This window comes from Pan troglodytes, chromosome 11 (assembly GCF_028858775.2).
Source record: "Pan troglodytes isolate AG18354 chromosome 11, NHGRI_mPanTro3-v2.0_pri, whole genome shotgun sequence".
Taxonomy (NCBI): domain Eukaryota; kingdom Metazoa; phylum Chordata; class Mammalia; order Primates; family Hominidae; genus Pan; species Pan troglodytes.
Genome location: NC_072409.2, coordinates 8,464,382 through 8,486,390, shown reverse-complemented (window position 1 = coordinate 8,486,390; position 22,009 = coordinate 8,464,382). Strand labels below are relative to the sequence as shown.

General features: G+C 43.5%; 1 protein-coding gene across 29 annotated transcripts in view; it reads right to left on the bottom strand.

The window, feature by feature from the left end:
- FNBP1 (formin binding protein 1) overlaps positions 1-22,009 on the bottom strand; it is a 167,811-nt gene that overhangs the window by 81,948 nt on the left and 63,854 nt on the right. For all 29 annotated transcript variants that reach the window (XM_063788172.1, XM_063788176.1, XM_016961853.4 and 26 more), the window contains exons 3-4: positions 10,135-10,191; positions 9,282-9,429 (exon numbers count right to left, since the gene is read on the bottom strand). In XM_063788172.1, the coding sequence (XP_063644242.1) occupies positions 9,282-9,389 (108 nt within the window). In that variant the 5' untranslated portion in view covers positions 9,390-9,429; positions 10,135-10,191. The remainder of the gene's footprint in view (positions 1-9,281; positions 9,430-10,134; positions 10,192-22,009) is intronic.

The window sequence follows — 22,009 nt, the reverse complement described above, 5'->3', positions numbered from 1 at the left end:
TTATCTGAACATAAATTATCAGAGTTTTATCAAGAACCATAAATCATGTATGTTTAATCATGTATGCTTTGACCTCATAGTCTCACTTCTGGGAATTTAGTTTGGGGAAATAATCTCAGCCCACACACAATGCAAACAGCTTTGGAAGTAAAGAGTTTACTGCTGTATTGTTTACACAACTAACTAAATGAGTCAAAAACTGGTAATACCCTATAAATCAAACAATACACAATTAGGCAAATTATAACTTTGTTAGAACAATGCACAGCTACTAAAATTCCAAATATTTTTTCTTTCTTTTTTAATATCTCTTCCAATAACTTTGAAAAAATTCCAATTATTTAAACTACACTTTTGGCCAGGCACAATGGCTCACTCCTATCATCCCAGCACTTTGAAAGGCCGACGCGGGAAGATTGCTTGAGCCCAGGAGTTCAAGACCAGCCTGGGCAACACAGCCAGCCCTATCCCTAAAAAAAATTAAAAAAAAAATTTTTTTTAATCTAAAAACAAAAACGTATACTTTTTGAGGTAGAAACATGGAAAATACTTACAATATTAAATGGAGAATCAAGAAGAATATAAATTATAGCTATAGTAGGATTAATATTCCTAACTTTTTTTTTTTTTTTTTTTTTTTTGAGGTGGAGTCTCACTCTGTGGCCCAGGCTGGAGTACAGTGGCACGATCTCGGCTCATTGCAAGTTCCGCTTCCCAGGTTCACGCCATTCTCCTGCCTCAGCCTCCTGAGTAGCTGGGACTACAGGCACCTCCCACCACGCCTGGCTAAGTTTTTGGGTTTTTTTTTTTTTTGTATTTTTAGTAGAGACAGGGTTTCACCATGTTAGCTAAGATGGTCTCGATCTCCCGACCTCATGATCCCCCCACCTCGGCCTCCCAAAGTGCTAGGATTACAGGCGTGAGCCACTGCGCCTGGCCTTTTATTTTATTATTTTTTTTAGACTGAGTCCTGTCTGTCACCCAGGCTGGAGTGCAGTGGCGCGTTCTCGGCTCACTGCAACCTCTGCCTCCTGCATTCAAGCAATTCTCCTGCCTCAGCCTCCCGAGTAGCTGGGATTGCAGACATGCACAACCAAGCCCAGCTAATTTTTGTATTTTTAGTGGAGACGGGGTTTCACCATGTTGGCCAGGCTGGTCTCAAACTCGCCACCTCAAGCAATCCACCCGCCTTGGCCTCCCAAAGTGCTGGGATTACAGGCATAAGACACTGCGCCCAGCCAATATTCTTAAATGTTATACATATGTGCAAATGATATCAGGAAGAAAACTTTGAAAAATGAGGATTTTTGATTTATAAGGGATTGTGAGATTTTGTCCTTTAATTCAGTTTTAGTAATATTCTTTTTATATGCACCCCCAAGGACTGGCCACTGATTCCATTATGTCTAAAGAGATGGCGAACATCTCACTGAAAATGCAATTGCCCTAAGTGGAACCCACTAGGTGAAGAAGCTATAGGACCTCCTTGTCCAGGGCTTCCAGGACTGCTCATGTTTTCCTAAAGAGACAGATGCAGGCTCAGATGTCAGGCAAGGAAGAACCTAAACTGCTAAGTTCTTGCAGGGGGGAAAGGTTCTCTTTTTAGTGAATCTGCTTTTTGTTTTGTTTTGTTTTGTTTTGTTTTGAGATGGAGTCTCACTCTGTCACCCACGCTTGAGTGCAGTGGTGCAATCTTGGCTCACTGCAACCTCCGCCTCCAGGTTCAAGCAATTCTCCTGCCTCAGCCTCCTGAGTAGCTGGGATTACAGGCGCACACCACCACACCCGGCTAATTTTTTTTTTTTTCTATTTTTAGTAGAGACAGGGTTTCACCACGTTGGTCAGGCTGGTCTGGAACTCCCGACCTTGTGATACGCCCACCTCAGCCTCCCAAAGTTCTGGGATTACAGGTGTGAGCCACCGCGCCTGGCCGTGAATCTGCATTTTTAAAAAATCAACATTTTCACCAAAATGAGCCTACAGTTTTGTGCATCAGGAAAAACAATGGATATTCATAACATTAAAATGAACTGCGTTGTGATACAAAAATATAGTATATGTGCAGAATAAAAAGCATCTTTTCTCCTAGATACTTAAGTAGAAGTAGTAATCCTATTTTACAGTTAGATTTTTGTTTTTTGTTTTTTTTGAGACAGAGTCTCACTCTGTCACTCAGGCTGGAGTGCAGTGGTGCGATCTCAGCTCACTGCAACTTCTGCCTTCTGGAATCAAATGATTCTCCTGCCTCAGCCTCCAGAGTAGCTGGGACTACAGGCACATGCCACCACGCCTGGTTAATTTTTGTATTTTTAGTAGAGACAGGGTTTCACCATGTCGGCCAGGCTGGTCTCAAACTCCTGACCTCAGGTGATCCACCTGCCTTGGCCTCCCAAAGTGCTGGGATTACAGGTGTGAGCCACTGTGCCCATCCTACAGTTAGATTTGAAGACTTAAAGATCAAACAGCTGGTAGGGCTACAAAGGCAAGAATGCCATACAACAAAAAGGAAGGAAACATCGTCTTTGCACAGAGAGCCATTTTTCATCACGCTTACCCTTGTCAGAGATTCATCCATTTAAACACAGCAAAATGTAGATAAAAAGTAATTTTCAACCAGTATTGTCCACTGAACTTGGACATTCTTTCTATATGCAGTAATGAGATCCAGCAGTAATCCTGTAAATTCAAAATCATCCCTTTGGGCAGCCAGGATTCTGCCGCTGTATCAAATGGCCCAATCTGTACTGTGCTGATGGTTAAGGATGGTACTTAAGTAAGGCATTATTTCTAGTCAGCCACGAAAAATAGTAGCTGGGTCTAAAATGTTAAAAGCAGCTTCTTGTTTCCTATGCCATCAACCAATTCCACATTTTATTTATTTATTTATTTTTCGAGATGGAGTCTTGCTCGGTCGCCCAGGCTAGAGTGCAGTGGCACAATCTCAGCTCACTGCAACCTCTGCCTCCCGGGTTCAAGCGATTCTCCTGCCTCAGCCTCCCAAGTAGCTGGGATTCCAGGTGCATGCCACCACGCCCAGCTAATTTTTGTATTTTTAGTAAAGATGGGGTTTCACCATGTTGGCCAGGCTGGTTTCGAACTCCTGGTCTCAAGTGATCCACTCGCCTCGGCCTCCCAGAGTGCTGGGATTACCACTTCAAGTGAGCCACTGTGCCTGGCCCAATTACACATTTTTAGAAAGGTCATTTTAAAATCACTGAACAACTACCGTATGACACCTGCTCACAGAAGGCCTAAACATGCTCCGTTTTCTTTTTCTTTTTTCTTTTTTTTTTTTTTGAGATGGAGTCTCACTCTGTCACCCAGGCTAAAGTGCAATGGCATGATCTCCGCTCACAGCAACCTCTGCCTCCCAGGTTCAAGTGATTCTCCTGCCTCAGCTTCCCGAGTAGCTAGGATTACAGGCACGCACCACTGTGCCTGGATAATTTTTGTATTTTTAGTAGAGACAGGGTTTCGCCATGTTGGCAAGGCTGGTCTTCAACTCCTGGCCTCAGGTGATCTGCCCACCTTGGCCTCCCAATGTGCTGGGATTATAGGTGCTCCGTTTTCTGTAACAAGCCGTGATCGAGAAGCTCTGGGATGGAAATGAGACTCTGCATTAAGTAACAGAATGATTACAGCAAGAGAAACTGGATATGCAGCATCTATTTATCAGTATACTGGAACGTTGTGCTGGGAGGTTCATATTTGTCTTCTCATAATTGTCCCCACAACTTCCTAAGGTGGCTATAATCAGCCTCAGCTTACAGATTCCTAAGTGTATGCTCATAGAGTTTTCATAACCTGCCTAGGGCAGGGCTGCCAGGAATCCTGAGCAGGGTTGTTGGCTGGAAAGCTTGCATCCTTTCCTCTCGCTGCCCACCACCAAGCAGGGGGCTCCAGCTCTGTGAACACAGAACTTATGTGGCCTCGCTGGAAAGCTTGCATCCTTTCCTCTCGCTGCCCACCACCAAGCAGGGGGCTCCAGCTCTGTGAACACAGAACTTATGTGGCCTCTCCCTGTCTTTTAAGACAGACCTGAAGCATGCTGTCAGCCCCTCATCACAGCATAGTGGGAAGGCGACTGAGTCTGGCCTCAGAAAACCTGGATTTGAGCTCTAACTCTGTTATGCTGTGTGCGCCAATAATTAACCTCACCAGAAGACAGAAATGATAGCATTCCACTGTTGTTTTAAGAATCATCCTTACAAAAAAATAGTGTTTACTAAGTCAACTCAGGGTAGCCAAAAGTAAAAGCTCTAAAGGAGAAATGTTGGTTATTACGAGAAGGTCTTAAATAGCTCCTTTTCTTCTTTTCTTTTCTGTTTTTTGTTTGTTTGTTTGTTTTTTTGAGACGGAGTCTCACTCTGTCGCCCAGGCTGGAGTGCAGTGGCGTGATCTCGGCTCACTGCAAGCTCCGCCTCCTGGGTTCACGCCATTCTCCTGCCTCAGCCTCCCAAGTAGCTGGGACTACAGGCGCCCGCCACCATGCCCAGCTAATTTTTTTTTTTTTTTTTAGTAGAGATGGGTTTCACCGTGTTGGCCAGGATGGTCTCGATCTCCTGACCTCGTGATCCGCCTGCCTTGGCCTCCCAAAGTGCTGGGATTACAGGCGTGAGCCACCGCGCCTGGCCTCTTCTTTTTTTTTCTTTTTTTTTTTGAGACAGGGTCTCACTCTGTCACCCAGGCTAGAGTGCAGTGGTGCCATCTCAGCTCACTGCAACCTCCGCCTCCCAGGTTCGAGCGATTCTTGTACCTCAGCCTCCTGAGTAGCTGGGATTACAGGCATGCACCATCATGCCCAGCTAATTTTTTAAAATGTATTTTATATTTTTAGTAGAGAAGGGGTTTCATCACGTTGCCAGGCTGGTCTCGAACTTCTGACCTCAAGTGATCTGCCCGCCTCAGCCTCCCAAGTGCTGGGATTACAGGCGTGAGTCACCGCGCCCAGCCAAACAGCTCTTTTTCTAAGACTAGCTGCAGATGAGGATGTTCATACTGTTTACTCCAGCATCCTTGAAGGTATGTCGAAAAAAACTCACTGGAAAAAAAACCATGCCTATAAACACGCACTGCCCCGAGAGGGAAGCAGCCTGGGGGACCCCCAGCTCCGCAACAGAGCAACACGCCCAGCTCACTGCACCTTCCTGTGCTCCAGGGTCCATATCTTGGGTAAAATCTGGAGAACCAGCAGTCCCCATTGAGGTTAGCTATTATAATCTATAGCAAGCATGAGGCTAAACACTCGGCCTCCTGAAGTGCTGGGACTACAGGCGTGAGCCACCACGCCAGGCCTCCAATATTATTGGAATCATTTTTTAAATTACAGTGGTTAGTATACCATAATGCTAATTCATTATTTACTCATTCAAAATAATGGCAACGATTATGTAGAGAAAAGAAAAAACAGACCAGGCATGGGGGTTTATGCCTATAATCCCAGCACTTTGGGAGGCTGAGGTGAGAAAATCACCTGAACCCAGGAGTTTGAGACCAGACTGGGCAACACAGCAAGACCTTGTCTCTACAAAATTTTTAAAAACTGGCTGAGCATGGTGGCATATGCCTGTGGTCCCAGCTACTTGGGAAGCTAAGATAGGAGGATCACTTGACTTCAGGAGGTTGAAGCTACAGTGAGCCATGATCGCACCACTGCACTCCAGCCTAGGCAACAGAATGAGACCCTGAAGAAACAAAAAAAAGAAGAAAGAAAGAAAAAAGGAAAAAGAAAAAAAAATGCTCATGAAGCATTATATTAAAATAGTACGAACAGGTCAGGTGCAGTGGCTCACGCCTGTAATCCCAGCACTTTGGGAGGGATCACCTGAGCTCAGGATTTCAAGACCAGCCTGGCCAACATGATGAAACTCCATCTCTACTAAAAATACAAAAATCAGCCGGGCATGGTAGGGGGTACCTGTAATCCCAGATACTCAGGAGGCTGAGGCAGGAGAATCACTGGAACCCAGAAGGCGGAGGCTGCAGTGAGCCGAGTTTGTGCGACTGCACTCCAGCCCGGGCAACAGAGCGAGACTCCGTCTCAAACAAAATTAAATAAATAAATTAAATAGCACAAATACACACATTTGCTTACTGATATTTGTTCTAATATTTCAAAAGGTTTCATGATTTTCTAAAATGTCATTTTAATTTAATTACAGAATGTTTCAAAAGAGCATGATGTTTACAGCTCCTCCCAACAGAACATCTGACTCAGAAACCTGTACTTGCAGTTCTTCTTAAAATAAAAGGAACACTATGTATTGCAAGATATTTAATGTGTATCTGTACCACCTATAATTTATTCCATAAATTACTATAATTTTTGATTAACAAAAGGAACTAAACCCAAAATACAGATATGACAGACTATAAAAAAGTCATCATTAACAGTGAGTAAATAAAATATAAAACAACTTGGCCATAACACAGCAAAGGAATACGAAGGGGCACGGTGGCTCACGCTTGTAATCCCAGCAGTTTGGGAGGCCAAGACGGGTGGATCATTTGAGGTCAGGAGTGCGAGACCAGCCTGGCCAACATGGTGAAACCCTATCTCTACCAAAAATATAAAAAATTAGCCAGATATAGTGGCATGTGCCTGTAATCCCAGCTACTTGGGAGGCTGAGGCAGGAGAATCGCTTGAACCTGGGAGGTGGAGGTTGTGGTTAGGCGAGATCATGCCACTGCACTCCAGTCTGGGCAACACAGTGAGACTCCATCTTAAAAAAAAAAAAAAAAAAAAAAGGAGAGAGACAAAGCATTGACAAAAGAAACAACCAGGAAAAAAATATAAACCTTTGCAAGGTCAAGGGAAGTTCAGGGTCCAGGGAAGCAGTCCACGATCACGTTAAGATTTCTGGTATTTATTTTATTATATTAGATATTTGTACTTCATTCTGAACCTTAGTATTCTGTTTCACTGCATCCTTTCTGTCACTAAAGAAATCTTTAATGAATGGTCCAGCAGAGACTGTCATCTAATTTAGGGCTCCAGTGCAGGGTTTCTCACTCTCAGCACTATAGACATTTTGGGCCAGGTCATTCTTCGTTGGGGAGCTGTCCTGTATATTGTAGGAGGCTTAGCTGCCTCCCTGGCCTCTTCTCTCTAGATACCAGTAGCAACCCCTTAGCCACAATCCCTGAGACAACCAAAAGTGTCTCCAGACACTGATAAATGTGGCTGGAGTAGGGAGTAAAACTGTCCCTAGTTGAGAACCACTGTGCTAATGTCAACAGATGAAGATTCATCTCAGTTTATTGGCATATTGTTGTTTTAAACCAATGGGTTGATCTTAAGGCATTTATCTCTTCCTAACTTTTAAACCTATCCAAGGCCATATGCTACACATTTATAGTTTAGAAAGAACTAAATTGAGACATTTTCAAACGCCTTCCTGCCCAAGTGCCCTGGCTGCTCTCTATTGAATGCTTGTCCCAGGCAGGTCCTAATCATCCCTCAAGTCTTGTTAAGGCCTTAACTGCGAAGTCCCTTGGGAAGCTTCTTCCTGACCCCAGAGCATGAGCATATCAGAAATCCTATTATATGCTCTCATAGCACGTTCTACTCTTACTTTGTGGCAACTACCATAATTGCAATTAAATAATCACTTTTGTCATTATTACTTAATGTCTCCTCCATTTCAGCAGAAGCCATAGTAATCTTGTTGGCTCATGTATCCCCAGGGCATTAAAAGAACTGTTGTGGCTGGGCTCGGTGGCTTACGCCTGTAATCCCAGCACTTTGGGAGGCCAAGGCGGGTGGATCACGGTGGTCTGAGGAGTTTGAGACCAGCCCGACCAATATGGTGAAACCCCATCTCTACGAAAAATACAAAAAATTAGCTGGGCATGGTGGCGGGCACCTGTAATCTCAGCTACTGAGGGAGGAGAATCGCTTGAACCCGGGGGGCGGAGGTTTCAGGGAGTCGAGATCGCACCACTTCACTCGGGCCTGGACAAAAGGGTGAAACTCCGTCTCAAAAAAAAAAAAAAATTTTATCACTGGCCAACGTGATTACTTTATTACTAGTAACAAATTTTTCCGCACTTCACATGCAATCGAAGTACAATGATACAGACCATGGCTTAAAGATAAATCCCTTAAGGCAAAATCATGACTAAGAATAGACTTTGAGCATCCATTTTTCTCTTTGGTTACCAACAAAACCTATTTATGAAAAGACGATAATGGTGGCAAGAGGAACAATAAGGTTTGCTTCATTAGATAGCAATGAATGAGCTGAGGAAAAGAATGGATGTAACTGGAGACATCTTTCCATTTTTTTGACCTACTTACAAGCACTAATTTTTTTTTTTTTTTTTTTTTTGAGATGGAGTTTTGCTCTTGTCACCCAGGCTGGAGTGCAATGGCGAGATCTCGGCTCACTGCAACCTCCACCTCCTGGGTTCAAGCAATTCTCGTGCTTCAGACCCCCAAGTAGCTGGGGTTATGGGTACCCGTCACCACGCTAGTTTTTATATTTTTAGTAGAGAAGGGGTTTCACCATGTTGACCAGCCTGATCGCGAACTCCTTAGCTCAGGTGATCCATCTGCCTAGGCTTCCCAAAGTGCTGGGATTACAGGCGTGAGCCACCATGCCCGACTGATAAGTACTAATTTTAATACCATTTATTCCACAGAGCATACACCATATTATATTACTTACTTGTTTTTTAAATGTCTGATACCCTGAAACATATTTAAATTCCTCAAAGGGATGCATATTCCTTTGAATATGGGTCCACAGATGAGTTTCAGAGTGTCTGAAGGACCCTTGACATTTTACGTAGAGACCTAGAAACACTTTCTAGGAACAGGGTCTGTAACTTTTTTTCTTTTTTTTTTCTTTTTGAGACGGAGTCTTGCTCTGTCGCCCAGGTTGGAGCACAGGTGCAAAATCTCGGCTCACTGCAACCTCCGCCTCCCAGGTTCAAGCGTTTCTCCTGCCTCAGCCTCCTGAGTAGCTGGGATTACAGCCACATGCCACCATGCCTGGCTAATTTTTGTATTTTTAGTAGAGATGGGGTTTTGCCATGTTGGTCAGGCTGGTCTCAAACTCCTCACCTTGTGATCCACCTGCCTCGGCCTCCCAAAGTCCTGGGATTACAGGCATGAGCCACCGTGCCCAGCTGGGGTCCATAATTTTTATATGATTCTCAAAGGTATGAGTTTAAGACCCATAGTCTTATATGGTTTTATTTAATTTTAATCTTCTAGGGATATTCCCACTGTGTTTGGTCCATCTTTTAGGAAGAAAAAGAATAAAGTTTTGCTTACTGATTTCCTCTCCTGTTTCAGTTCCTGAACATAGCGTGCCAAGTCCACAATGATCTGTGATGCCATGTTCTCGGAGATAACTTCATGCTGCCCTGCGTAATCATTCATTTCGTTCAGGGTGGAAATGAAAGCTTTACATGACGTATACCTATGGAACAGAACACACGCCACTCTGTTTCACACAAGGCCACGTTCATTCATATTCTGCTTTACACCAAGAAAATATTAATTAAAATCAGGTTAATTGGCATCCATCTCCCATAGGATCCTGAGTATTCATTACACATCGAGTGTTCTCATCAAAATGGCTCAGAATTAATTACAATTGAAACACTTTTCATTTTGCAAAACTGAACCGCTCCGCATAATGTAATATTTGGCTTCATTGATACTTAGTCAAGATATAATCCAAAATTCATATACATGCTATATGTACTAATGTAAAGGATATTTAGATATACATTAGAGATGTAATATTTGAGCGGTCTGTGTTAAGATGCCTTAATTGCTGACTGAAATGGACATATTTCTTGGATGAATGACTAGCATGACAGGGACTCCTGACAGTGCCAAACCAAATCAACTCTAGAATGCAGATTCCATACTTCCTGCTTTTGCTTAATTACATTCTAAAGTTTTCCTAATTACTTTAATTGAAACAATCTGGCATAGGTCCAGTGACTCCATATAAGAAAAGTTAATTATGTTTTTATTGTTCTCTCCTCCAATTTAAAAACTGACACAAAATGAATGGGAAATGCAACTTATTTTTATAGACATGTATTTCTCCTTTCCGTGTGTAGTCATCAATGGCATGTGTCTATTACAAGACAATTTTCAATGGTAAACATACTTGTATTCTTCTTCCTCCTTCGAGTTCTTTTTAGGTTGGTACTTCTTTGAAAGATTCCTGAAATAAAAATGCAGACATGTCAGCTTTATATAGAAAGAGAATTAAGAAATCAGGAATGAAAGATAACATTAGTGCTTTTGTTACAAGTTTAAAACAAACAAAAAACTCCACAGCTGAAATCCATTTCCTTCAATCTTTCAACATGTGTGATGAAGCTACTGTTATTAAGAACGTGCACAGCTTTTCATCTTTTGTCTCAAAGGCAGAGCAAATAAGAACAGAATTATTTAATTGGAGAGGACAGACCATGTGTAAATATGCAGTGGGTTTCTTTTTTTTTGAGACGGAGTCTCATTCTGTTGCCCAGGCTGGAATGTGGTAGTGTCATCTCAGCTCACTGCAACTTCCGCCTCCCGGGTTCAAGCGATTCTCCTGCCTCAGCCTCCCAAGTAGCTGGGACTACAGGTGCACACCACCACGTCTGGCTAATTTTTTTTGTATTTTTAGTAGAGACGGGGTGTCACCATGTTGGTCAGGCTAGTCTCGAACTCCAGACCTCAAATGATCTGCCTGCCTTAGCCTCCCAAAGTGCTGGGATCACAGGTGTGAGCCACGGCGCCCGGCCGTGCAGTGGCTTTCATTTGTAGCACTGAGCTGTTTTTCTTCTCAGGCCACCATTCTCTCGTGGTTATCCTGAGTTGGGGCATTATTTCTTCAAATCCAAGGAAAACTGTGTCCAAATGTTTAAAAATCAGAGTGCCGGCCGGGCACAGTGGCTCACGCCTGTAATCCCAGTACTTTGGAGGCCGTGGCAGACAGATCACCTGAGGTTGGAAATTCGAGACTGGCCTGACCAACATGGAGAAACCCCGTCCCTACTAAAAAATACAAAATTAGCTGGGCATGGTGGCGCATGCCTGTAATCCCAGCTACTCAGGAGGCTGAGGCAGAAGAATCGCTTGAACCCGGGAGGAGGAGGTTTCGGTGAGCCGAGATCGCACCATTGCACTCCAGCCTGGGCAACAAGAGCGAAACTCCATCTCCAAAAACAAAAAAAATCAGAGTGCCAAGGGCATGTTTCTAAGGCTGTGTGGCTGCTCTACCAGCGAGCGCATGAAAACCACGTGTGAATAAATCTTCTTGAAGGAAGTCAAGACAATATTTTGGGGGTGTTGATGCTAAGACATTTAACTAGAAAAACTTTTAACCTGCCTAGCAGGTTTGCATTGAACACATTCAGATTAGCCAAAATCATCCTAGTTTCCCTTCCTAATCTCATCTCCACGTTAAGAATCTAAATATTTTTCTTTATATTCACAAATAGACACAAAAACTAAGAGGTAATCACAGAAAAAAAAAAAAAACCCTCACTAACACTGGTACTACTGACTGATTTCTCCTGGGTCCTGACTTTAGGTGACTATAGTTAGAGAAATAGCCATAGCAGCCAGGCACAGTGGCTCATGCCTGTAATCCCAGCACTTTGGGAGGCTGAGGCGGGTGGATCACGAGGTCAGGAGATCGAGACCATCCTGGCTAACATGGTGAAACCCCGTCTCTACTAAAAATACAACAAATTAGCTGGGCATGGTGGCGGGCGCCTGTAGTCCCAGCTACTTGGGAGGCTGAGGTAGGAGAATGGCATGAACCCAGGAGGCGGAGCTTGCAGTGAGCTGAGATCGCGCCACTGCACTCCAGCCTGGGCAACAGAGCGAGACTCCGTCTCAAAAAAAAAAAAAAAAGAGAAATAGCCATAGCATGTTTTCTTGTTTGTTTGTTTGTTTGAGACAGAGTTTCACTCTTGTTTCCCAGGCTGGAGTGCAGTGGCATGATCTTGGCTCACTACAACCTCCACCTCCTGGGTTCAAGTGATTCTCCTGCCTCACCTCCCGAGTAGCTGGGATTGCAGGCATACACCACCATGCCCAGATAATTTTTGTGCTTTTTAGTAGAGACGGGATTTCACCACGTTGGCCAGGCTGGTCTCAAACTCCTGAGCTCAGGTGATCTGCCCGCCTTGGCCCCCCAAAGTGCCACTGCACCCGGCCAAGAAATAGCGAGAGCATGCTGAGCAGTAAACCACAGTAGGAACTCCATGTGTCAGCATCTCAGTCCTCACTTCCTTGTTAATTCCCTGTTGCTATTCCTCTTTATTATTTCACATGTTACTTTTATTTCTTCTACTTCCCCCAAATCTACAGATGTGCCTAGAAAAATATGTGATAATCAATTTACAATTTTGATCATGGTATGTTTTGCATACCAAGTGATATGTGGTTTCATCTGTAACAAATGCTACTAGATGACGGGAGAGGCCACCGGCTTCAGTACAAAGGGCATTGCTCTGGGAATCAAGAGACCATGTGCCCGGACAGCATGACCTCAGCAAATGAGCCAGTCTGTGCTTCCCATTCCTAATGTGTACGTCAGCAGGGGTTGGACGACATGACCTCCATTGTCCTTCTTGTTTTGAAATTCTGTGGGACTAGATAACATCCAGTAGAATATTAACTGCTGCAATTATTCAAAAAATGGAGGCATGTATATATAATAGTTTAAAAGTTATAATTAGACCAACTGATGAAAGAACGTAGTTAATTCAAGACTGAGATCATGTTGGCATACACGTCAACATATCAACTATGACATGCTTTCTCTGCTGATACTGAGGATACATAGCAGAGTTTAATAATTCTAGATGCAAAAGAATGTGAAAAAGCAATTATTTCCTTAAAGAATGTCCCTTGTAGAAAAAACAATGCAAAAAAGAGAAATATTTTATGTTAAAAGCACAGTACAGGTCTTTGAGTTGGATTATGATCACAATCACTTCTTAAAAACACCATCACAAGGATCAAGAATGAAAGGGGGCCGGGCGCGGTGGCTCACGCCTGTAATCCCAGCACTTTGGGAGGCCGAGGTGGGCAGATCACAAGGTCAGGAGTTCGAGACCAGCCTGACCAACATGGTGAAATCCTGTCTCTACTAAAAATACAAAAATTAGCTGGGCATGGTGGCGCATGCCTGTAATCCAAACTACTTGGGTGGCTGGGGCAGGGGAATGGCTTGAACCTGGGAGGCAGAGGTTGCAGTGAGCTGAGACTGTGCCACTGCACTCCAGCCTGGGCAACAGAGCGAGACTCCATCTCAAAAAAAAAAGAAAGAAAGAAAAAAAGAAAGGGAAATGTGTGCAAAACAGATGACTACATAATCAATGGGTTATTTTCCAAATATATTGAGAGCAGCACATATGGGTGATTAGAGTATTGGAAAAGCGTAGTGGCTGCATGTGAGATATTTCTAGTGCGTGGTTTATTTTACAATTCATTTTTATTTTTTATTTTAATTTTTTTAGAGACAGGGTCTTGTTCTGTCACCCGGACTGGAGTGCAGTGGCATGATCATGGCTCACTGCAAGCCTCGAACTCCTGGGCCCCAGGGATCTTCCCACCTTAGCCTCCCAAGTAGCTAGGACTACAGGTGCACACCACCATGCCCAGCTCATTTTTATTATTTTCTGTAGAGACAGAGTCTTGCCACGTTGCTGAGGCTGGTCACAAACTCCTAGCCTCAAGCAGTCCTCTCACCTCAGCCTCCCAAAGTGCTGGAATTACAGGCATGAGCCACTGTGCCCAGACTACTGCATGATTTTAAATATTAATCATTTCTTCTGTTACCTATAACTTACAAATTGAAAATACCACTTCTAAATTCACACCTCATATAAAAATTATTCCAAAATGTTAAATCCACATTTTCTTTGTAGCTTCCTTCCAGTCCTTAGCAGCCATAAAAATCATGTAAGTTTTATAACTAGTTGAAGGAAGGCTTACTTGACTCTGAATCTATTGATCCAGGTAAACCAATATTCTTTATAGTTCTCTTTTACCAGTCAAATCCTAAACAGGATTAAATTAGATCCCTTATAGGTGATATACTGAAAAGACCATCGAGTTCTGATGAATGGGAATCACTTTGACAATACTGGCATATATAGCATTCAAAATGCTTCTTAAAAGCACTAATAAATAATTCACTCTATAAATACCAGCATAAACCAAGAAGCTAAAGAGATCTCAAAGTGAACTTCATTTCAAAGGATATTTATCTCAAGAACTGCTACAAAAAAAAGATCAACTTTCCATTGCTGTTCTCTTGGGACAAGGTTTTTGCCCTATTTGTATTACCGTTATTTAAAAAATGAACACGGTTCATTCAGGCGCAGTGGCTCACGCCTGTAATCCCAGCACTTTGGGAGGCCGAGGCAGGTGGATCGGGAGTTCGAGACCAGCCTGGCCAACATGGTGAAACCCCATCTCTACTAAAAATGCAAAAATTAGCTGGGAGTGGTGGCACATACCTGAAGTCCCAGCTACTTGGGAGGGTGAGGCAGGAGAATCGCTTAAACCTGGGAGGCGGAGGTTGCAGTGAGCCGAGATCATGCCACTGCACTCCAGCCTGGGTGACAGAGCAAGACTTCGTCTCAAAACAAAACAATCAAATAAAAAAACCCACAACAACAACAACAACAAAAACGAACAAGCAAATAAACCACTTAAAAAAACTTCCGATTTATGGGGTCTTTCTGAGAAATCTGATGTGTTTTCAGGTAAAAAATCTCGACTTGTTTTTCAGGTAGCCTAACTAAAAGGTAAAAGAAAAAATAAACATTCTTTTATAAGGATGGTGGATTTAGACCTGGCTGATTCGAAGAACCACAGGAAGGCTTTAAAAATGACTTACTCGGCCCTATTCCAGAGCCTCTGCAACAGAAGGTCTAGGGTGGGGCCCAAGAATGTTTTGTGTTTTTTTCACTCTTTTATTTTTTTAAAGCTCACCACAAGATTTCTGGATCAAGATGGCAGAATAAAATCCAGCCAGAGAATTGTGCTTTCCCAACAACAAAAGGTGAAAAAATAAAAGCCAGGGAAAATTTTAACAGCAGAAAATAAAAAAAATTTAAAAAGTGAAGAAAGGAGTCTAATCTCAGTCCATACACTTTAGAAAGTGATGACCAAGAAGAGCAACAGAAAATTCTGGGACAGCTTAGAATGGGTGCTGACTCCTTCCTCCCCATCACAGGAAGGGAAATACGTCCACAAACCCTGAAAATCAGCCCAGACAGAAGTAAACTGGGAGGCAAGCGCTCAGGGAATAGTGACAGAAAAATTCTGAGAGGAAAACATCTATGCTGACCACCCAAGGCCTTGGGCAGGAGCCGGGGCTCACCCCCTGGAGGTCTACTTTCCAGACCTCCAGGCTGAGTGCCCTGGGGGTTCACCCCAAACCCAGGGATTCCACAGGATAAGGGATGTGGGTTGGCTGTGTCCCCACCCAAATCTCAACTTGAATTGTATCTCCCAGAATTCCCACATGCAGTGGGAGGGACCCAGGGGGAAGTAATTGAATCATGGGGGGCCGGTCTTTCCCGTGCTATTCTCGTGATAGTGAATAAGTCTCACAAGATCTGACAGGTTTATCAGGGGTTTCCGATTTTGCTTCTTCCTCATTTTCCTTTGCCGCTGCCATGTAAGAAGTGCCTTTCACCCCCAGCCATGATTCTGAGGCCTCCCCAGCCATGTGGAACTGTAAGTCAAATTAAACTTCTTTTTCTTCCCAGTCTCGGGTATGTCTTTATCAGCAGCGTGAAAATGGACTAATACAATTAGGGCAATCTTTGACCTAATGGCGTAAACCCCATAACAGAACCTCTAACAAAGTTTCAGAAGAAATGACAGAGCTCAGAGTCTCGAAGCCAGGCCCTTTCGCGACCCTGACTCTATAAACACCTGTCCTCGGCCTTTAGCAAACCAAGCAGAACATATAATACCCCAGCCTCAAGTGGAACTCAAAGGGAAAGACCAATGGTACCAGAAATGGAACGAAGTGTGGCAAGGAACACTCACCTACACTCCATCAGAGCAGACAGGGCACTGGTGCGGCTCACGTTAGAAACAAACACACGCCAGGTGTTGGCCTAAGACCTTTATGCTCTTTATTACCTTATTAAGCCCACTCAGCAACCTTATAAGGTGAGAATGATGATGATGATGATTCACACTTTACAGATGAAAATGATGAAACAAGGAGAGTAATTTGACCCAATTCATACGGCTGTTAAGTGGAAGAACCAGGATTACATCCCAGGCATTGGGACTCTTGAGTCTGAACTCAACCACTTCACTAAACTGCCCCTATTAAATATAAGCAACATGGCCAGGGGTGGTGGCTCATGCCTGTAATCTCAGCAGTTTGGGAGGCCAAGGTGGGCAGATCAACTGGGGTCAGGAGTTTGAGACAAGCCTAGCCAACATGGCAAGACCCTGTCTCTACTAAAAATACAAAAGCTAGCCAGCCGTGGGCCAGGTGTGGTGGCTCATGCCTATAATCCCAGCACTCTGGGAGGCCGAGGCGGGTGGATCAACTGAGGTTAGGAGTTTGAGACCAGCCTGACCAACATGGTGAAACCCCATCTCTACTAAAAATACAAAATTAGCCAGGTGTGGTGGCACATGCCTGTAATCCCAGCTGCTCGGAAGTCTGAGGCAGGAGAATCGCTTCAACCCAGGAGGTGGTGTTGCAGTGAGCCAAGATCATGCCATTGCACTCCAGCCTGGGCAACAAGAACAAAGCTCCATCTCAAAAAAAAAAAAAAAATTCGCCAGATGTGGTGGTGTGCGCCTGTAATCCCAGCTACTTGGGAGGCTGAGGCAGGAGAATTGCTTGAACCCGGGAGGCTGAGGTTGCAGTGAGCTGAGATCACGCCACTGCATTCCAGCCTGGGCAACAGAGTGAGACGTTGTCTTTAAAAAAAATAAATAAATAATAAATATAAGCAAAGTGAAAGATATGACAGGTAATACAGAAGCAACAGAAAAATCCAAAATCCAGTCTGCAAGAAAACATATAAGGAAAATAAGCAAAAATCACCCTCCTTCAGATTATTTATACTGCAGACAAACTTAGTAAAAACACAAAGGCAATAAATCAAGAATCCCAATACTATGGGATAAAATAAAATGGAATGGAATAAAATAAAATAAAAAGGAAGACACAAAGCTGAGGAAATGAACTAAGGACTAAAATATACCACTATAGAACCCATCAATAAATGAGGGTGGATATCAAATTTAATAGAGGAAAGGTCTGAAATAACCATAATGTGAAAACAATCAGAAAAAAAAAGGATCTAAAGATAGGCCGGGCATGGTGGCTCACGCCTGTAATCCCAGCATTTTGAGAGGCCAAGGCGGGCGGATCACAAGGTCAAGAGATCGAGACCATCCTGGCCAACATGGTGAAACCCCGTCTCTATTAAAAGTGTAAAAATCAGCTGGGCGTGGTGGCGGGCGCCTGTAGTCCCAGCTACTTGGGAGGCTGAGGCAGGAGAATCGCTTGAACCTGGGAGATGGAGCTTGCAGTGAGCTGAGATCACGCCATTGCACTCCAGCCTGGGGGACAGAGCGAGATGCCGTCTCAAGAAAAAAAATTAAAAAAATAAAAAAATAAAAATAAGAAAAAGATGAAATGTAAGGATAACTCATATCTCTGAAGTATATGACCCAGTAAGTAGAATAGAAAAAACATTCAGACATAATCAAAGAACTTTCTCCTGAAATAAATGAAGCATAGAATTTACACAGGAAAGAGCACTAAGAAAAACTATCTGATAAAGGATGATCAACTCCAAGGCATTGCTTAGTGAAGTTATCAGACTGCTAAGATGAACTAAAATTATTCATATTTTTACTCAGAAACAGCCATGTTGCCTACAGAGAAAAACATCTGGCTGGCCCCAGACTTTTCCTCCAAAAGACGATGCAGCCACATGGAGAGAAAGTGTGACCAGAGAACAACCGAGTCAAAGTGCTGTAAAGTATGGTGGCATTTTCAAGCAAGAAAGAACGCAGGGAACACGTCCCAAGCTCTAACGAGGGGGAGAATATTCTTCCTTAATGCCAAGAGTCAAGGAGAGAGGCTGTTGTAGAGAGAAGTGCTGAGATGACTCTACGTTCAAATATAGAACCACGACAAATCAACTGAGGGCCTCGGGTTTCAGAACCCAGTCACACAACTCAACTAGAAGGAGCAAAACATGTATATATTATTTCCCTAATCTTTTATAGCAGTGAGTCAATTGAGCCTGTTTAGAATTTCAACATGGAAGTACACACACACAATAATGACATCCTGTAAGTTTTTCATAATCTTTTTGATAAATTTTACCAAAGTTTAATATTTATTTTTTTGAGACAGAGTCTGTCACCCAGGCTGGAGTGCAGTGGCATCATCTTGGCTCACTGCAACCTCTGCCTCCTGAGTAGCTGGGATGACAGGAGCGCCCGGCTAATTTTTGTGATTTTAGTAGAGAGACGGGGTTTCACCATGTTGGCCAGGCTGGTGTCAAACTCCCAATGTCAGGTCATCTGCCCACCTCGGCCTCCCAAAATGCTGGGATTACAGGTATGAGCCACCGCGCCTGGCCTAAGAGTTTAATATTTAAAGCTCAGCGCATCCCTCAGTTTCACTTTACTGTCGTTTGTACTGTTAAATTTAAATTCATTTCTTTATATATATGATATACACAATATGCAATTTGTTGTATAATATGATTTCTACCTAGTTACCCTCTATATACAATGAGCTCCAATTAAAAACAGACCAAGACTTGAATGGTTCATTTTTTAAAAGCATAAGTGGCTCAAATGTATCAAAAGATGTTCAACCCCCATGCATACTAAGAGAAATGCAATTTAAGACCTAGATGTACCAGTTGTTAAGTAGCAAATTGACAAAGATCAGTTTGGAAACAGAAAGCAGCAGTGAGGGTGAGGTTGAGCAGGCCCTGTTACTCTGCTAATGGAGTGTCAGGGGCCATAGTTTCTGGAAAGGGACTGGAGATCATGCCACTGCACTCCAGCCTGGGTGACAGAAACTCTGTCTCAAAAATAAATAAAATTAGGTTGTTCAGACTCAGAAAAAAAAATTATATTAGGAATTTCAACCTATACTACCTTGAATAGATAGTGACCTCAGGGGTTGGCAAACTTTTTCTGTAAAGGACCAGAAAGTAAATATTTCAGGGCCGGGCGCGGTGGCTCATGCCTGTAATCCCAGCACTTTGGGAGGCCGAGGCAGGTGGATCACGAGGTCAGGAGTCTAGGACCAGCCTGGCCAATATGGTGAAATCCTGTCTCTACTAAAAATACAAAAATTAGCCGGGCATGGTGGTGTGCACCTGTAGTCCCAGCTGTTCAGGAGACTGAGGCAGGAGAATCGCTTGAACCCTGGAGGTGGAGGTTGCAGTGAGCTGAGATTGTACCACTGCACTCCAGCCTGGGTGACAGAGTGAGACTCCATCTCGAAGAGAAAAAAAAAAATCAGACTTGCAGGTAACTGCATCTCTTTTGCAACTACTCAATTGCCAATTGTTTGCAAAAGTGGCCATAGACAATACGCATGGGCACGGCAACATTCCAACAAATCTTTATTTACAAAACCAAGTAGTGGATGGATTTGGCCCATGCTAAGACCTGACCTACAGGAATCAAAGTCTCATGTTTATGTCTAAAATAAGTTAGCATTCTCCCCTGCAATGCAGAAAAAAAATATTTAATGATAGTTATCTCTCCCAAAGGCCACAATGATTTTTCAACATCATATTACTATTTCAACCAAGTATCTGTTGAATATGCTGTAGCCACACTGGCCTTTCTATTCCTTGTACATGTTCCCGTCTCAGGACCTTTGCACTCTCTCCCCCCACATCCTTACATGTCTGGCTTCTTTTTGTAATTCACTTCTCAAGTGATGGTTTTTCCCTGACCAGCCTAGCTCAGTAACCACCCCCACTTCAATCTCTATCACATCACTGCGTTTACATATTTGGAGTCATGCATGCTATCTTTAAATGCTCGAATTCTTTGCTTATTTGCATGCAGTTCTGTTTTCCGCTGTGAAAGGTGAGCACTCCAGGTTCAGGCACTTCCTGTGTCTCGTTCATTCAAGCATCCCTAGTGATTGAAACTCGGCCGGCACCTTGTTGTTCTACTTTTTGTTGTTAAAATCTCATCAGCTCTCACAGGCCGGTGTAAACACATAATTCCCCATAAAGCAAAGCTGGCTAAATATCTTAGGCCTGTACCCTACCGATTCACTCACAATCTACAAATATTTACTGGGCACCTACTATGTGCCAGGCACTGTTCTGCACTATGACACATTAGTGAGCACAACCCAAAGATCTCCACCCTTAAGGGGCTTGCATTCTAGCTGAGAGGCTGCAGGAGACAACGCGCAGTAAATATAATACCCAGATTTCTCTGGGAAGGTTTGGGGAGATGTTATTCAAACGAGACAAAATTGTAGGAGAAATAAGTTCAAGAGATCTATTGTATAACATGGTGTCTCCAGTTAATAACAATGTATTGTATACTTGAAAATTGCCAGGCCGGGTGCTTACACCCGTAATCCCAGCACTTTGGGAGGCCTCGGTGAGAGGATCGCTTGAACCTAGAAATTCAAGACCAGCATGAGCAACATGGTGAAATTCTGTCTCTGCAAAAGATACAAAAATTAGCCGGGTGTGGCAGCGCATTCCTGTGGTCCCAGCTACTTGGGAGGCTGTGGTGGGAGGTTCACTTGAGCCTGGGAGGTGAGCCAAGATCGTGCCACTGCACTCCACCCAGGGTGACAGAGTGAGACCCTGTCTCAAGAAAGAGGGAAGGGGAGGGGAGGGGAGGGGTTGCTAAATTGCTAGAAGAGTAGATTTTAATGTTCTTCCCACAAAAAAAATATTAAGTTTGAGTAGTAATGCATATGTTAATTAGCCTGATTTGGGCATTCTGCAGCGTATACATATTTCAAGACATCATGTATACCATAAATATATACAATTTTATATACAAATAATATAGAAATAGATATTTTGTCAATTTTCAAAACTAAATAAGAAAACTATATAAAATGGTAGAAAGTTACCAGTAATATAGGAAAACTGAAAAAGCAAAGCAGGCTAAGTGGGCTAAGGGACGAGGTGGGCCTCACTGAGCAGAAACTGGAAGCAGGAGAGGGAGTCAGCCACTTGGAGCCTGGGGAAGAACACATAGGTGATATCTACATGGAAGGGCTAGCGCAATAGCTCTCGGGTGAGGGGATGCCTGGCATGTACAAAAAACAGGAAGGAGGCCTCTGTATGGTTACAGCAGAGAGGAGGAGGAAGAGAGTTAAAACAGATGATGTCAGAAAGGTGTGGGAACCAGATTATACAAGGTTTTGGAGGACTTTCACTGTAAGGTTTTTGGATTTACTCTGAATGAAATGGGGACGCACTGGAATTTTGAATAGAGGAATACTGTAATCCGGCTGCTCTGTAGAAATCAGGGAATAGGGGATAGAGGTAGAATAAGGGAAACTAGTTAGTAGACTCATCATAACCAGGCAAAAGATCATGGACCACGTAGGCCATGTGACATGGACCACAGTGGCAGCAGTGGAGGTGATAACAAGTGTCAGATCCTGGATAAATCTGTAGAGAAGTCAAGATTTCCTGATGGCTTGAGCTGGGGAGTGTGAGTGTGTGAGAAAAGAAGGCAGACAGAGATGATGATGACACCAGGGTTTTTTTTTTTTTTTTTTTTTGAGATGGAGTCTTGCTCTGTCACCCAGGCTGGAGTGCAGTGGCACAATCTCAGCTTACTGCAACTTCTGCCTCCTGGGTTCAAGGGATTCTCCTGCCTTAGCCTCCTGAGTAGGTAGGATTACAGGCACCCACCACCACGCCTGGCTAATGTTTTTGTATTTTTAGTAGAGACAGGGTTTCACCATGTTAGTCAGCTGGTCTTGAACTCTTGACCTCCAGTGACCCCCCTGCACC